This window comes from Oncorhynchus keta, chromosome 24, assembly GCF_023373465.1.
Source record: "Oncorhynchus keta strain PuntledgeMale-10-30-2019 chromosome 24, Oket_V2, whole genome shotgun sequence".
In the NCBI taxonomy this organism is placed as follows: Eukaryota; Metazoa; Chordata; class Actinopteri; order Salmoniformes; family Salmonidae; genus Oncorhynchus; species Oncorhynchus keta.
The window spans coordinates 6,037,877-6,057,142 of record NC_068444.1 but is presented as its reverse complement, the minus strand read 5'-3'; the positions used below and the strand labels follow the sequence as shown (position 1 = coordinate 6,057,142).

Here is a 19,266-nt window from a genome sequence, read left to right as displayed (position 1 = left end):
CACCACACCACACACACACACACACCACACACACCACACCACCACAACCACACCACACACCACCACAATGCACCACACCACACCACACCACACAACACACCACACCACACCACACACACATGTTTTTATTTACTTCTAAACACCCCGCTGTTTGGTTCCACCATATGTTGCTTAATCCCCTCTAGGAGGTGTCCCAAATGGAAGTCTATTCTCTACATCGTGCACTACTTTAGACTAGTAACCCCATGGGCCTGCTTATGGGCCCTGGTCAAAAGTAGTGCACTATATAGGGAATAGGGTGCCATTTTCGAACACAGCCCCAAAGCCCTAACCCCGACGGAGCTCACCATACAGAGCCATGGAAATGGCAGCTCACCCACCCCGCCCTCTCCAAATCAAATGTTATTTGTCAGGTGTAGACCTTACTGTGAAATGACTTACTTACAAGCCTTTAATTAACCAACAATGCAGTTCAAGAAATATAGTTTGCAAAATATTTAATAAATAAAGTAATTAAAATAAATATGTAATCAGAAAGTGACACAAGAAAATGACAAAATAATAATAAGACTATATACAGGGGGTACCGGTACCGAGTCATTGTGCTGGGGTACCGAGTCATTGTGCTGGGGTACCGAGTCATTGTGCTGGGGTACCGAGTCATTGTGCTGGGGTACCGAGTCATTGTGCTGGGGTACCGAGTCATTGTGCTGGGGTACCGAGTCATTGTGCTGGGGTACCGGTCATTGTGCTGGGGTGAGTCATTGTGCTGGGGTACCGAGTCATTGTGCTGGGGTACCGAGTCATTGTGCTGGGGTACCGAGTCATTGTGCTGGGGTACCGGTACAGGTTAGTTGAGGTAATTTGTAAAGTGACTCTGCGTAGATGATAAACAGCGAGCCGTGTAAAAACAAAAGAAGGGGGTCAGTGTAAATAGTCAAGGTGGCCAGCTATTGGTTTGTTCTCACCCACCCTCCCTTCAGCTATTGGTTTGTTCTCACCTTCCCACCCTTCAGCTATTGGTTTGTTCTCACCTTCCCACCCTTCAGCTATTGGTTTGTTCTCACCTTCCCTTCAGCTATTGGTTTGTTCTCACCCTCCCTTCAGCTATTGGTTTGTTCTCACCTTCCCACCCTTCAGCTATTGGTTTGTTCTCACCTTCCCTTCAGCTATTGGTTTGTTCTCACCCTCCCTTCAGCTATTGGTTTGTTCTCACCCTCCCTTCAGCTATTGGTTTGTAATCACCCTCCCTTCAGCTATTGGTTTGTTCTCACCCTCCCTTCAGCTATTGGTTTGTTCTCACCCTCCCTTCAGCTATTGGTTTGTTCTCACCCACCCTCCCTTCAGCTATTGGTTTGTTCTCACTCACCCTCCCTTCAGCTATTGGTTTGTTCTCACCCTCCCTTCAGCTATTGGTTTGTTCTCACCCTCCCTTCAGCTATTGGTTTGTTCTCACCTTCCCACCCTTCAGCTATTGGTTTGTTCTCACCTTCCCACCCTTCAGCTATTGGTTTGTTCTCACCTTCCCACCCTTCAGCTATTGGTTTGTTCTCACCTTCCCACCCTTCAGCTATTGGTTTGTTCTCACCCTCCCTTCAGCTATTGGTTTGTTCTCACCTTCCCTTCAGCTATTGGTTTGTTCTCACCTTCCCACCCTTCAGCTATTGGTTTGTTCTCACCTTCCCACCCTTCAGCTATTGGTTTGTTCTCACCTTCCCACCCTTCAGCTATTGGTTTGTTCTCACCCTCCCACCCTTCAGCTATTGGTTTGTTCTCACCTTCCCACCCTTCAGCTATTGGTTTGTTCTCACCTTCCCACCCTTCAGCTATTGGTTTGTTCTCACCTTCCCACCCTTCAGCTATTGGTTTGTTCTCACCTTCCCACCCTTCAGCTATTGGTTTGTTCTCACCTTCCCACCCTTCAGCTATTGGTTTGTTCTCACCTTCCCACCCTTCAGCTATTGGTTTGTTCTCACCTTCCCTTCAGCTATTGGTTTGTTCTCACCTTCCCACCCTTCAGCTATTGGTTTGTTCTCACCTTCCCACCCTTCAGCTATTGGTTTGTTCTCACCTCCCTCCCTTCAGCTATTGGTTTGTTCTCACCTTCCCACCCTTCAGCTATTGGTTTGTTCTCACCTTCCCTTCAGCTATTGGTTTGTTCTCACCTTCCCTCCCTTCAGCTATTGGTTTGTTCTCACCTTCCCTCCCTTCAGCTATTGGTTTGTTCTCACCCTCCCTTCAGCTATTGGTTTGTTCTCACCTTCCCACCCTTCAGCTATTGGTTTGTTCTCACCTTCCCACCCTTCAGCTATTGGTTTGTTCTCACCTTCCCACCCTTCAGCTATTGGTTTGTTCTCACCCACCCACCCTTCAGCTATTGGTTTGTTCTCACCCACCCACCCTTCAGCTATTGGTTTGTTCTCACCTTCCCACCCTTCAGCTATTGGTTTGTTCTCACCTTCCCACCCTTCAGCTATTGGTTTGTTCTCACCTTCCCACCCTTCAGCTATTGGTTTGTTCTCACCTTCCCACCCTTCAGCTATTGGTTTGTTCTCACCTTCCCACCCTTCAGCTATTGGTTTGTTCTCACCCACCCACCCTTCAGCTATTGGTTTGTTCTCACCCACCCTCCCTTCAGCTATTGGTTTGTTCTCACCTTCCCACCCTTCTGCTATTGGTTTGTTCTCACCTTCCCACCCTTCAGCTATTGGTTTGTTCTCACCTTCCCACCCTTCAGCTATTGGTTTGTTCTCACCCTCCCTCCCTTCAGCTATTGGTTTGTTCTCACCCACCCACCCTTCAGCTATTGGTTTGTTCTCACCCACCCTCCCTTCAGCTATTGGTTTGTTCTCACCTTCCCACCCTTCAGCTATTGGTTTGTTCTCACCTTCCCACCCTTCAGCTATTGGTTTGTTCTCACCTTCCCACCCTTCAGCTATTGGTTTGTTCTCACCTTCCCACCCTTCAGCTATTGGTTTGTTCTCACCTTCCCACCCTTCAGCTATTGGTTTGTTCTCACCTTCCCACCCTTCAGCTATTGGTTTGTTCTCACCTTCCCACCCTTCAGCTATTGGTTTGTTCTCACCTTCCCACCCTTCAGCTATTGGTTTGTTCTCACCTTCCCACCCTTCAGCTATTGGTTTGTTCTCACCCACCCTCCCACCCTTCAGCTATTGGTTTGTTCTCACCCACCCTCCCACCCTTCAGCTATTGGTTTGTTCTCACCCACCCTCCCACCCTTCAGCTATTGGTTTGTTCTCACCCACCCTCCCACCCTTCAGCTATTGGTTTGTTCTCACCCACCCTCCCACCCTTCAGCTATTGGTTTGTTCTCACCCACCCTCCCACCCTTCAGCTATTGGTTTGTTCTCACCCACCCTCCCACCCTTCAGCTATTGGTTTGTTCTCACCCACCCTCCCACCCTTCAGCTATTGGTTTGTTCTCACCCACCCTCCCAACCTTCAGCTATTGGTTTGTTCTCACCCACCCTCCCACCCTTCAGCTATTGGTTTGTTCTCACCCACCCTCCCACCCTTCAGCTATTGGTTTGTTCTCACCCACCCTCCCACCCTTCAGCTATTGGTTTGTTCTCACCCACCCTCCCACCCTTCAGCTATTGGTTTGTTCTCACCCACCCTCCCACCCTTCAGCTATTGGTTTGTTCTCACCCACCCTCCCACCCTTCAGCTATTGGTTTGTTCTCACCCACCCTCCCACCCTTCAGCTATTGGTTTGTTCTCACCCTCCCACCCTTCAGCTATTGGTTTGTTCTCACCTTCCCACCCTTCAGCTATTGGTTTGTTCTCACCTTCCCTGCCCCAGGCTTCCAGTTTTTGAAAACTTGCTAATATGTTTCTTTGTTGTTGTGTAGTATTCATGTTATTATCAGTGATAACCTCTGATTGACCGCCCTGCAAGTTGGCTTTTGGGGGATTGTTGTGGTGATTTCTGTCTTGGATTCCCTCTCTCTTAAGTTCTGGGAGGATTAAACACATGCAATCTGAGCCGACCCCCCCCCAATCCTCAACCCGAAAGGCTTGGCTTGTTCAGCCCAGCTGTTACTGAGTCAGGGATTTCTCTCCCTTTAGTGTTTTTCACTTTAGTGGGATTTCTCTCCCTCTAAAAATGGGTCATAAAATCAGCTCAAATGGGTCTCCTCCTGCATTCATCACTGCACGACACAATGGTGATGTGAAATATTCCCATATAGAAGAGTAACAGCGTCTACATCTGATCTGCCTGTCTCTCCTCCCCCACCCCATACCTCGACCCTGCTGACAGACGCCCTACGGGTGTAAACGTTTTAAACGAATTGTTAACGTTTAAAATAATAATTTAAACCCGAAGAAGGTTTAAATAAATATAACATTTTTACAAAATTTGAATCACAGTGTAGTTATCACAAAATGACCACTAATCGGTTCCAATCAACGTAAAGTGAAAGATACAAACTGAACAAGTGCTTTAAAGTTAGTAGAAGGAGATGTGCATCTTTTGAAATCATTCGTCGTGGCTACAAAACGCTCCTTACGTCGTCGTCATGGCTACAAAACGCTCCTTACGTCGTCGTCATGGCTAGAAAGAGCTCCTCACGTCGTCGTCATGGCTAGAAAGAGCTCCTCACGTCGTCGTCATGGCTAGAAAGAGCTCCTCACGTCGTCGTCATGGCTAGAAAGAGCTCCTCACGTCGTCGTCATGGCTAGAAAGAGCTCCTCACGTCGTCGTCATGGCTAGAAAGAGCTCCTCACGTCGTCGTCATGGCTAGAAAGAGCTCCTCACGTCGTCGTCATGGCTAGAAAGAGCTCCTCACGTCGTCGTCATGGCTAGAAAGAGCTCCTCACGTCGTCGTCATGGCTAGAAAGAGCTCCTCACGTCGTCGTCATGGCTAGAAAGAGCTCCTCACGTCGTCGTCATGGCTAGAAAGAGCTCCTCACGTCGTCGTCATGGCTAGAAAGAGCTCCTCACGTCGTCGTCATGGCTAGAAAGAGCTCCTCACGTCGTCGTCATGGCTAGAAAGAGCTCCTCACGTCGTCGTCATGGCTAGAAAGAGCTCCTCACGTCGTCGTCATGGCTAGAAAGAGCTCCTCACGTCTTGGTCATTGAAAGGAAACTAAAAGCTGATTTACCTAACTCAGTAGCGACCAAAGGGATTTCCAGAGTTATCCATCCCTGAGACCGGGTGTGGTAACTCCTATATCTAAGGTTTAGTAATGATGTTAGGCACAGTGGAGATATTTGTAAAAGGGCTTAATAAATGAAAACACAGCAATGTATCAACCTACGTGACATCAGAGGGCCCACCAACTTTCTGGTAGAGAATGCGGTGATGACATCACAGAGTGCCCACCAACTTTCTGGTAGAGAATGCGGTGATGACATCACAGAGTGCCCACCAACATTCTGGTGGTCGGTGATTGAAAGGAAATTCTGGTAGAAAGCGGTGATTTACACTAACCCAGTAGCATTCTGGTAGAGAATGGATGATGACAGAGTTATCCATCCCTGAGACCGGGTGAGTAATGCGGTGATGACATCTAAGGTTTGGTAATGATGTTGACATCACAGTGGACCAACATTCTGTAAAAGGGCTGATGAATAAATGAAAACACAGCATTCTGTATCAATGTGGTGATGACATCAGAGGGCCCACCAACATTCTGGTAGAGAATGCGGTGATGACATCACAGAGTGCCCACCAACATTCTGGTAGAGAATGCGGTGATGACATCACAGAGGGCCCACCAACATTCTGGTAGAGAATGCGGTGATGACATCACAGAGGGCCCACCAACATTCTGGTAGAGAATGCGGTGATGACATCACAGAGTGCCCACCAACATTCTGGTAGAGAATGCGGTGATGACATCACAGAGGGCCCACCAACATTCTGGTAGAGAATGCGGTGATGACATCACAGAGGGCCCACCAACATTCTGGTAGAGAATGCGGTGATGACATCACAGAGGGCCCACCAACATTCTGGTAGAGAATGCGGTGATGACATCACAGAGGGCCCACCAACATTCTGGTAGAGAATGCGGTGATGACCCTGACTCCTACAGAAGTACCTCTCCTCTCCTCTCCACTCCAGTCACTCTACAGTCACTATGGTCCGTCACGCTAACTTTGGTGTTGATATGTGTTCGTCACATCATCATCACTCCCCAGACTACTGTAGACCAGACTGAGGACAACACTCCCAGACTACTGTAGACCAAGCTGAGGACGTCACTCCCAGACTACTGTAGACCAAGCTGAGGACGTCACTCCCAGACTACTGTAGACCAAGCTGAGGACGTCACTCCCAGACTACTGTAGACCAGGCTGAGGACATCACTCCCAGACTACTGTAGACCAGGCTGAGGACATCACTCCCAGACTACTGTAGACCAGGCTGAGGACAACACTCCCAGACTACTGTAGACCAGACTGAGGACATCACTCCCAGACTACTGTAGACCAGACTGAGGACAACACTCCCAGACTACTGTAGACCAGACTGAGGACATCACTCCCAGACTACTGTAGACCAGACTGAGGACAACACTCCCAGACTACTGTAGACCAGGCTGAGGACATCACTCCCCCAGACTACTGTAGACCAAGCTGAGGACATCACTCCCCCAGACTACTGTAGACCAGGCTGAGGACATCACTCCCCCAGACTACTGTAGACCAGGCTGAGGACATCACTCCCCCAGACTACTGTAGACCAAGCTGAGAACATCACTCCCCCAGACTACTGTAGACCAGACTGAGGACAACACTCCCCCAGACTACTGTAGAACAAGCTGAGGACATCACTCAACCCAGACTACTGTAGACTTGGCTGAGGACAACACTCCCCAGACTACTGTAGACCAGGCTGAGGACGTCACTCCCAGACTACTGTAGACCAGACTGAGGACATCACTCCCCCAGACTACTGTAGACCAAGCTATTCCTTCAATGTGTTTTACTCTGTTGATACTATATATAGGCCATCTCGCTCTCCCAGTTCTCCCCAGTCCCTGGTTGAACCTGTATCTGCTCTCCCCAGTCCCTGGTTGAACCTGTATCTGCTCTCCCCAGTCCCTGGTTGAACCTGTATCTGCTCTCTCCAGTCCCTGGTTGAACCTGTATCTGCTCTCCCCCAGTCCCTGGTTGAACCTGTATCTGCTCTCCCCCAGTCTCTGGTTGAACCTGTATCTGCTCTCCCCCAGTCTCTGGTTGAACCTGTATCTGCTCTCCCCCAGTCCCTGGTTGAACCTGTATCTGCTCTCCCCCAGTCCCTGGTTGAACCTGTATCTGCTCTCCCCCAGTCCCTGGTTGAACCTGTATCTGCTCTCCCCCAGTCCCTGGTTGAACCTGTATCTGTTCTCCCCAGTCCCTGGTTGAACCTGTATCTGCTCTCCCCCAGTCCCTGGTTGAACCTGTATCTGCTCTCCCCCAGTCCCTGGTTGAACCTGTATCTGCCCAGTCCCTGGTTGAACCTGTATCTGCTCTCCCCCAGTCCCTGGTTGAACCTGTATCTGCTCTCCCCAGTCCCTGGTTGAACCTGTATCTGCTCTCCCCCAGTCCCTGGTTGAACCTGTATCTGCTCTCCCCAGTCCCTGGTTGAACCTGTATCTGCTCTTTCTAAATGACAGCTCAGGGAACTATTAATGTGTCCTAAACGGCACCCTCTTCCCTAATATAGTGCACTACTTTTCACCAAGGCCCATAGGGCTCTGGTCAAAGTTAGTGCACTTTGTAGGGAATAGGGTGCCCTTTGAGACGTACCTTATCTGGGGTTTCCTAGAATAGACTTGCACCGGGGTGTCATCATTTCAATTATAATTTATTTATGCGGTGTGTTTTAGGAAGCCGGTTGTTAAAATAGCAGTCTGTGGCCTCCAGTGTAGAGCCAATAAAGATAGAGGAAAGGTTGTGTGTGTGTGTGTGTGTGTGTGTGTGTGTGTGTGTGTGTGTGTGTGTGTGTGTGCCTTTATGTGAAGTGGGTGAGCTCACTCCAAGTCAGAGAAGCAGGAGAGTCACCAGTCTTTTCCACCAACCCCCCTCGTACTTCCTCTCTCTGTCCCCTCCCTCCATCCCGCCCTCTTTTAACCCTTTACTGGTTCAGCTTCACAGCTCCATCAGTAGGTGACGAGGGTGGCAGCCAAGGAAAGTCTGCCTAGCAACACATGGATAGATAGAGAGAGAGAGAGCGGTTGACGGAGAGAAAGAAAGAATGAGGGGGAAGCGGAAGAGAGAGTATTAAGATGGAAGACTGACCTTGTGTTGCTGTTGCTGTGGTAACTTCTGGTTGCCATGCATCATTCCAATACCTGGAGTGTGGAAAAGGGGAGGGGCATCACTGAACATGTGCTGCTTTCCCGCCAAAACGTAATTAAATATGCGTGAGCCACACCTATAACAAAAAAATAAAAAATGCAATCACAATACTGTAAAGTACCTTTCAGGTGATATACTGTAATTGTTATCAAGAAAAGGTAAAATGTCTGTGGTGGGTACCAAAAATAATTTGAAATACTAGATAGAACGAGAGAAATAGCTGGGTTATCCACTTGCTTTCCTCATTCTTTTTTAAAGTTTTTGTTCTTCTGATTTTCAGATAAATAAAGCCTACTGGATTGTTCATGCTTAACACCCTTCATGAAGTCTGTGGTTTATCACCGATTCTCCTAACAATTCTGTTGTCCCTTCTTCTCCAGGGACGCCGTCATGAAGGTCTTCACTAGCTGTCTGAGTTAGGAGAACAGACGTGGGTTCAAACACTATTTGAGATCAGTTTAGCTGGGCTTGATTGAGCATGCCTGGCGTGACGGAACCAATAGAAAATTGCGTAACTGCAAACCACACCCACTTAACACTCCAGGAAAGCTAGAGCAATTTGTCTAGGTATTTGAAAGATTTCGAATTGTATTTAAACCCAGGTCTAATGTTTCCAGGCTTGTCCGCGTTTTCATGTGAAGACAAGTATGCAGAGTGGATATGTGTCAAATATTTTGTTTTTGAAAATGTTTTTCCTTTTTATTTTCTAATATATATTTTCATTACTGTTTCATACTATGAATCATTAATATTTCCAATAATTGTATAACGGGTATCTGAAACCAAAGTGTATTCATATTATGCTTACCAGGTTTGGGGTCAGTTCCATTCGAAATGTATTTAATTCAGGAAGTTGACTAAAATTCTAATTCTATTGTTCTCATTGAGAAGCATTGATATTTCAGTTTACTTCTTGAGTTGAAATGGAATTGAACCTGCTTGATGCTTGTCTGCAAAATCTCATACTTTTACACTCATTCTGTCTGTCGTTTTTAAGTGCTTCCGGTGAAAGTGAGAGATGAAATTAAAATATCCATGAAGACAGGGTTGGGTTCAATTAGAATTGAAGGCAGTCTGTTCCAGAAGTTATTTAAATTTCAAAAGAAAAAAAATATATATATATATATAACAACTCTTGAAATAAATAGCTTTTATTGTTGTTAATGGAAAAGTCATTCAAATAGATTACATTTGTTCAATTATTGAATTGGAATTTTAGTTTTTCTGCTTTTAAATTTGAATTGACACCAACCCTGCAAAAAAAATATAAAATGTCTTATCTTGTTCTTTCAGTTAAAGCCTATAGACATTTTCAATGTGATGCCTGTAAATCTGAAAATACAACTCAATGCCTTGACCTTTCTGCTTTTGGATTTTGTCCAATGAAAATCAGACTTGCTGAGACTTTACAAGAATGGGAATTTTCATTTTAAAACTGCGCTCCTTTCAGTAAACTAACTGCGTTCGCCCTCAAATGTTGGCGACATGCTTATCATTTTCTAGGAGCAGAGGCGTGTGTGCGTGTGTGCGTGTGTGCGTGCGTGCGTGCGTGCGTGTGTGAGAGAGAGAATTTCCTAAAATGCAGAAGCAGACACACATCTCTGTGCATGTGCGAGCATGCTTATGTAAGGGATTCCTTGAAACATAATTGAATCTCCTTACCCCACGTGTCTAAGTCAGTGATGTGGAAGTAATATGGCTGACAGCCAGTCACAGTGAGTTATGTTACTAAATTAATAAACTACAGTACCCCACCATGCCCTGCCTGGGGAGACAGACAGACATCACACCACGTTAAACCCAGATCCCTGCCTGGGGAGACAGACAGACATCACACCACATTAAACCCAGATCTCTGCCTGGGGGAGACAGACGATCACACATTAAACCCAGATCTCTGCCTGGGGGAGACAGACAATCACACCACGTTAAACCCAGATCCCTGCCTGGGGAGACAGACATCACACCACATTAAACCCAGATCCCTGCCTGGGGGAGACAGACATCACACCACATTAAACCCAGATCCCTGCCTAGTGAGACAGACATCACACCACATTAAACCCAGATCCCTGCCTGGGGAGACAGACATCACACCACATTAAACCCAGATCCCTGCCTGGGGAGACAGACATCACACCACATTAAACCCAGATCCCTGCCTAGGGAGACAGACATCACACCACATTAAACCCAGATCCCTGCCTAGTGAGACAGACATCACACCACATTAAACCCAGATCCCTGCCTAGGGAGACAGACATCACACCACATTAAACCCAGATCCCTGCCTAGGGAGACAGACGATCACACCACATTAAACCCAGATCCCTGCCTAGGGAGACAGACATCACACCACATTAAACCCAGATCTCTGTCTGGGGAGACAGACATCACACCACATTAAACCCAGATCTCTGCCTGGGGAGACAGACAGACATCACACCACATTAAACCCAGATCTCTGCCTAGGGAGACAGACGATCACACCACGTTAAACCCAGATCCCTGCCTGGGGAGACAGACAGACATCACACCACATTAAACCCAGATCCCTGCCTAGGGAGACAGACGATCACACCACGTTAAACCCAGATCCCTGCCTGGGGGAGACAGACAGACATCACACCACATTAAACCCAGATCTCTGCCTGGGAGACAGACAGACATCACACCACATTAAACCCAGATCTCTGCCTGGGGAGACAGACATCACACCACATTAAACCCAGATCTCTGCCTGGGGAGACAGACATCACACCACATTAAACCCAGATCCCTGCCTGGGGAGACAGATGATCACACCACGTTAAACCCAGATCCCTGCCTAGGGAGACAGACGATCACACCACATTAAACCCAGATCCCTGCCTGGGGAGACAGACATCACACCACATTAAACCCAGATCTCTGCCTGGGGAGACAGACATCACACCACATTAAACCCAGATCCCTGCCTGGGGAGACAGACATCACACCACGTTAAACCCAGATCTCTGCCTGGGGAGACAGACAGACATCACACCACATTAAACCCAGATCCCTGCCTGGGGAGACAGACGATCACACCACATTAAACCCAGATCCCTGCCTGGGGAGACAGACACACGATCACACCACGTTAAACCCAGATCCCTGCCTGGGGAGACAGACGATCACACCACATTAAACCCAGATCTCTGCCTGGGGGAGACAGACATCACACCACATTAAACCCAGATCCCTGCCTGGGGAGACAGACAGACATCACACCACATTAAACCCAGATCCCTGCCTGGGGAGACAGACATCACACCACATTAAACCCAGATCTCTGCCTGGGGAGACAGACATCACACCACATTAAACCCAGATCCCTGCCTGGGGGAGACAGACAGACATCACACCACATTAAACCCAGATCTCTGCCTGGGGGAGACAGACATCACACCACATTAAACCCAGATCCCTGCCTGGGGAGACAGACAGACATCACACCACATTAAACCCAGATCTCTGCCTGGGAGACAGACAGACATCACACCACATTAAACCCAGATCCCTGCCTGGGGAGACAGACATCACACCACATTAAACCCAGATCTCTGCCTGGGGAGACAGACAGACATCACACCACATTAAACCCAGATCCCTGCCTGGGGGAGACAGACATCACACCACATTAAACCCAGATCCCTGCCTGGGGAGACAGACATCACACCACATTAAACCCAGATCCCTGCCTGGGGAGACAGACATCACACCACGTTAAACCCAGATCTCTGCCTAGGGAGACAGACGATCACACCACATTAAACCCAGATCTCTGCCTGGGGAGACAGACGATCACACCACATTAAACCCAGATCTCTGCCTGGGGAGACAGACAGACATCACACCACATTAAACCCAGATCCCTGCCTGGGAGACAGACGATCACACCACATTAAACCCAGATCTCTGCCTGGGGAGACAGACGATCACACCACATTAAACCCAGATCTCTGCCTGGGGAGACAGACATCACACCACATTAAACCCAGATCTCTGCCTGGGGAGACAGACAGACATCACACCACATTAAACCCAGATCCCTGCCTGGGGAGATAGACGATCACACCACATTAAACCCAGATCTCTGCCTGGGGGAGATAGACGATCACACCACATTAAACCCAGATCTCTGCCTGGGGGAGACAGACATCACACCACATTAAACCCAGATCCCTGCCTGGGGAGATAGACGATCACACCACATTAAACCCAGATCTCTGCCTGGGGAGACAGACGATCACACCACATTAAACCCAGATCTCTGCCTGGGGAGACAGACATCACACCACATTAAACCCAGATCTCTGCCTGGGGAGACAGACAGACATCACACCACATTAAACCCAGATCTCTGCCTGGGGAGACAGACATCACACCACATTAAACCCAGATCCCTGCCTGGGGAGACAGACAGACATCACACCACATTAAACCCAGATCCCTGCCTGGGGAGACAGAGATCAGTTAAACCCAGATGCCACACAGACAATCACACCACGTTAAACCCAGATCCCTGCCTGGGGGAGACAGACATCACACCACATTAAACCCAGATCCCTGCCTGGGGGAGACAGACATCACACCACATTAAACCCAGATCCCTGCCTGGGGAGACAGACATCACACCACATTAAACCCAGATCCCTGCCTAGGGAGACAGACGATCACACCACATTAAACCCAGATCCCTGCCTAGTGAGACAGACATCACACCACATTAAACCCAGATCCCTGCCTAGGGAGACAGACATCACACCACATTAAACCCAGATCCCTGCCTAGGGAGACAGACGATCACACCACATTAAACCCAGATCCCTGCCTAGGAGACAGACATCACACCACATTAAACCCAGATCTCTGTCTGGGGAGACAGACATCACACCACATTAAACCCAGATCTCTGCCTGGGGAGACAGACAGACATCACACCACATTAAACCCAGATCTCTGCCTAGGGAGACAGAGATCACACCACGTTAAACCCAGATCCCTGCCTAGGGAGACAGACGATCACACCACGTTAAACCCAGATCCCTGCCTGGGGAGACAGACAGACATCACACCACATTAAACCCAGATCCCTGCCTAGGGAGACAGACGATCACACCACGTTAAACCCAGATCCCTGCCTAGGGAGACAGACGATCACACCACATTAAACCCAGATCCCTGCCTGGGGAGACAGACAGACATCACACCACATTAAACCCAGATCTCTGCCTGGGAGACAGACAGACATCACACCACATTAAACCCAGATCTCTGCCTGGGGGAGACAGACATCACACCACATTAAACCCAGATCTCTGCCTGGGGAGACAGACATCACACCACATTAAACCCAGATCCCTGCCTGGGGAGACAGACGATCACACCACGTTAAACCCAGATCCCTGCCTGGGAGACAGACGATCACACCACATTAAACCCAGATCCCTGCCTGGGGGAGACAGACATCACACCACATTAAACCCAGATCTCTGCCTGGGGAGACAGACATCACACCACATTAAACCCAGATCCCTGCCTGGGGGAGACAGACATCACACCACATTAAACCCAGATCTCTGCCTGGGGAGACAGACAGACATCACACCACATTAAACCCAGATCCCTGCCTAGGGAGACAGACGATCACACCACATTAAACCCAGATCCCTGCCTGGGGGATACAGACACACGATCACACCACGTTAAACCCAGATCCCTGCCTGGGGAGACAGACGATCACACCACATTAAACCCAGATCTCTGCCTGGGGGAGACAGACGATCACACATTAAACCCAGATCCCTGCCTGGGGAGACAGACAGACATCACACCACATTAAACCCAGATCCCTGCCTGGGGAGACAGACATCACACCACATTAAACCCAGATCTCTGCCTGGGGAGACAGACATCACACCACATTAAACCCAGATCTCTGCCTGGGGAGACAGACAGACATCACACCACATTAAACCCAGATCCCTGCCTGGGGAGACAGACATCACACCACATTAAACCCAGATCCCTGCCTGGGGAGACAGACATCACACCACATTAAACCCAGATCTCTGCCTGGGGAGACAGACAGACATCACACCACATTAAACCCAGATCCCTGCCTGGGGAGACAGACATCACACCACATTAAACCCAGATCTCTGCCTGGGAGACAGACAGACATCACACCCACATTAAACCCAGATCCCTGCCTGGGGAGACAGACATCACACCACATTAAACCCAGATCCCTGCCTGGGGAGACAGACATCACACCACATTAAACCCAGATCCCTGCCTGGGGGAGACAGACATCACACCACGTTAAACCCAGATCTCTGCCTAGGGAGACAGACGATCACACCACATTAAACCCAGATCTCTGCCTGGGGAGACAGACGATCACACCACATTAAACCCAGATCTCTGCCTGGGGAGACAGACAGACATCACACCACATTAAACCCAGATCCCTGCCTGGGAGACAGACGATCACACCACATTAAACCCAGATCTCTGCCTGGGGGAGACAGACGATCACACCACATTAAACCCAGATCTCTGCCTGGGGGAGACAGACATCACACCACATTAAACCCAGATCTCTGCCTGGGGGAGACAGACAGACATCACACCACATTAAACCCAGATCCCTGCCTGGGGGAGATAGACGATCACACCACATTAAACCCAGATCTCTGCCTGGGGGAGATAGACGATCACACCACATTAAACCCAGATCTCTGCCTGGGGGGGAGATAGACGATCACACCACATTAAACCCAGATCTCTGCCTGGGGAGACAGACATCACACCACATTAAACCCAGATCCCTGCCTGGGGGAGATAGACGATCACACCACATTAAACCCAGATCTCTGCCTGGGGAGACAGACGATCACACCACATTAAACCCAGATCTCTGCCTGGGGGAGACAGACATCACACCACATTAAACCCAGATCTCTGCCTGGGGAGACAGACAGACATCACACCACATTAAACCCAGATCTCTGCCTGGGGAGACAGACATCACACCACATTAAACCCAGATCCCTGCCTGGGGAGACAGACAGACGATCACACCACATTAAACCCAGATCCCTGCCTGGGGAGACAGACATCACACCACATTAAACCCAGATCTCTGCCTGGGGAGACAGACATCACACCACATTAAACCCAGATCTCTGCCTGGGGGACAGACAGACATCACACCACATTAAACCCAGATCTCTGCCTGGGGAGACAGACGATCACACCACATTAAACCCAGATCTCTGCCTGGGGGAGACACACCACATTAAACCCAGATCTCTGCCTGGGGGAGATAGACGATCACACCACATTAAACCCAGATCCCTGCCTGGGGAGACAGACAGACATCACACCACATTAAACCCAGATCTCTGCCTGGGGAGACAGACGATCACACCACATTAAACCCAGATCCCTGCCTGGGGAGACAGACAGACGATCACACCACATTAAACCCAGATCCCTGCCTGGGGAGACAGACAGACGATCACACCACATTAAACCCAGATCCCTGCCTGGGGAGACAGACGATCACACCACATTAAACCCAGATCTCTGCCTGGGGAGACAGACGATCACACCACATTAAACCCAGATCCCTGCCTGGGGGAGACAGACAGACATCACACCACATTAAACCCAGATCTCTGCCTGGGGAGACAGACATCACACCACATTAAACCCAGATCTCTGCCTCCACATTAAACCCAGATCTCTGCCTGGGGAGACAGACGATCACACCACATTAAACCCAGATCCCTGCCTGGGGAGACAGACAGACGATCACACCACATTAAACCCAGATCCCTGCCTGGGGAGACAGACATCACACCACATTAAACCCAGATCCCTGCCTGGGGAGACAGACATCACACCACATTAAACCCAGATCTCTGCCTGGGGGAGACAGACAGACATCACACCACATTAAACCCAGATCCCTGCCTGGGGAGACAGACAGACATCACACCACATTAAACCCAGATCCCTGCCTGGGGAGACAGACAGACATCACACCACATTAAACCCAGATCCCTGCCTGGGGAGACAGACAGACATCACACCACATTAAACCCAGATCTCTGCCTGGGGAGACAGACATCACACCACATTAAACCCAGATCCCTGCCTGGGGAGACAGACAGACATCACACCACATTAAACCCAGATCTCTGCCTGGGGAGACAGACGATCACACCACATTAAACCCAGATCCCTGCCTGGGGGAGACAGACGATCACACCACATTAAACCCAGATCTCTGCCTGGGGGAGACAGACATCACACCACATTAAACCCAGATCCCTGCCTGGGGAGACAGACATCACACCACATTAAACCCAGATCCCTGCCTGGGGAGACAGACACCACACCACGTTAAACCCAGATCCCTGCCTGGGGAGACAGACGATCACACCACATTAAACCCAGATCCCTGCCTGGGGAGACAGACATCACACCACATTAAACCCAGATCTCTGCCTGGGGAGACAGACATCACACCACATTAAACCCAGATCCCTGCCTGGGGAGACAGACAGACATCACACCACATTAAACCCAGATCTCTGCCTGGGGAGACAGACGATCACACCACATTAAACCCAGATCCCTGCCTGGGGAGACAGACAGACATCACACCACATTAAACCCAGATCCCTGCCTGGGGAGACAGACATCACACCACATTAAACCCAGATCTCTGCCTGGGGAGACAGACGATCACACCACATTAAACCCAGATCCCTGCCTGGGGAGACAGACAGACATCACACCACATTAAACCCAGATCCCTGCCTGGGGAGACAGACATCACACCACGTTAAACCCAGATCTCTGTCATCACACCACGTTAAACCCAGGGGGGGAGACAGACATCACACCACATTGGGGAGACAGACAGACATCAAACCCAGATCTCTGCCTGGGGAGACAGACATCACACCACATTAAACCCAGATCCCTGCCTGGGGAGACAGACAGACATCACACCACATTAAACCCAGATCTCTGCCTGGGGAGACAGACAGACATCACACCACATTAAACCCAGATCCCTGCCTGGGGAGACAGACAGACATCACACCACATTAAACCCAGATCTCTGCCTGGGAGAGACAGACGATCACTCTTCCCTTTTCTCAGCCAAAGACAACGAAGAGAAAGGAGCTACTGTACCAGTAGGTTGTGTTCATTAGGGCACACTATAGCAAATAAAAATGTTTTAAAATGTTTTGCAATGAGGAAAAATCTACAGTTCTTATTGGACATAACCCTGTAATCCCTCTCTATTTCAGTCCGTTTTCTTATATTTGGTGCTCCCTGAACATGACTCAGATCTGCACGTGTGCAGTTAGTGACATACAAAATGTCCCCTCTTACCCCTCAAAGCCCAATTGCCTGTAAATGAGCTCTCTTTGTTTCTCTAATTGAGATGCAGTTGATTCCTTCTGGCTCATTCTGCTTCTTGTTATCTAGGCATTACCTACTAACATACTATACTACAGCATGACATTTTTAATATTAGCCTGGTCCCAGATCTGTTTGTGTTGTCTACACAACTTCTATGGTCATTGTCACAATTAGCGTATTTAGCTAATGAAATCAAATAAAATTGTATTGGTCGGAATACACATATTTAGCAGATGTTATTGCGGGTGTAGTGAAATGCTTGTGTTCCTCGTTCCAACAGTTCAGTAATATCTTACAATACACACATCTAAAAAGTAAAATTGTGGAATTGAGAAATATAAATATTTGGATGAGCAATGTGTGTGTGGCTGGGATGGGATGTATAGACTAAACTCAGTAAACAAAAGGCCCTTTTTCAGCACCCTGTCTTTCAAATATAGTTTGTAAAAATCTAAATAACTTCACAGATCTTCATTGTAAAGGGTTTAAAAACTGTTTCCCATGCTTGTTCAATGAACCATAAACAATGAATGAACATGCACTTGTGGATCGGTCGTTAAGACACTAACAGCTTACAGATGGTAGGCAATTAAGGTCACAGTTATGAAAACTTAGTACACTAAAGAGGCACTGCACAGGATTGGTACATCTGAACTGAGACCCCTAAGACAGCGCTACAGGGAGACAGGACGGACAGCTGATCGTCCTCACAGTGGCAGACCACGTGTAACAAAACCTGCACAGGATCGGTACATCGGAACATCACACCTGCGGGACAGGTACAGGATGGCAACAACAACTGCCCGAGTTACACCAGGAACGCACAATCCCTCCATCAGTGCTCAAACTGTCCGCAATAGGCTGAGAGAGGCTGGACTGATGGCTTGTAGGCCTGTTGTAAGGCAGGTCCTCACCAGACAGCACAATCCCTCCATCAGTGCTCAGACTGTCCGCAATAGGCTGAGAGAGTCTGGACTGAGGGCTGGTAGACCTGTTGTAAGGCAGGTCCTCACCAGACATCACCGGCAACAACGTCGCCTATGGGCACAAACCCACCATTGCTGGACCAGACAGGACTGGCAGAAAGTGCTCTTCGCTGACGAGTCACGGTTTTGTCTCACCAGGGGTGATGGTCGGATTTACGTTTATTGTCGAAGGAATGAGCATTACACCGAGGCCTGTACTCTGGAGCGGGATCGAGGTGGAGGGTCCGTCATGGTCTGGGGCGGTACGTGTCACAGCATCATCTGACTGAGCTTGTTGTCATTGCAGGCAATCTCCTCCCTCATGTGGTACCCTTCCTGCAGGCTCATCCTGACATGACCCTCCAGCATGACAATGCCACCAGCCATACTGCTCGTTCTGTGCGTGATTTCCTACAGACAGGACTGTCAGTATTCTGCCAGCGAAGAGATGGAAATACTTATTTTCCACCATAATTTGCAAATAAATTCATAAAAAATCCCACAGTGTGATTT

At 48.9% G+C, this 19,266-nt stretch overlaps 1 protein-coding gene and 1 long non-coding RNA gene across 2 annotated transcripts in view; one reads left to right on the top strand and one right to left on the bottom strand.

Annotated features, from left to right (window-relative positions):
• Positions 1-9,671, top strand: part of LOC118402613 (vesicle transport protein SFT2A-like) — a 43,125-nt gene extending 33,454 nt beyond the window's left edge. Inside the window, exon 8 of the mRNA XM_052477548.1 lies at positions 8,695-9,671. Coding sequence (XP_052333508.1) covers positions 8,695-8,734 — 40 coding nt within the window. The 3' untranslated portion in view covers positions 8,735-9,671. The remainder of the gene's footprint in view (positions 1-8,694) is intronic.
• On the bottom strand, positions 6,329-7,755 carry LOC127911332 (uncharacterized). Its single transcript, XR_008077868.1, has 3 exons — positions 7,381-7,755; positions 7,217-7,348; positions 6,329-7,150 (listed from the first exon to the last, which is right to left on the bottom strand). It is a non-coding gene; the product is annotated as an uncharacterized LOC127911332 (long non-coding RNA).
• Positions 9,672-19,266: the final 9,595 nt, after the last annotated feature.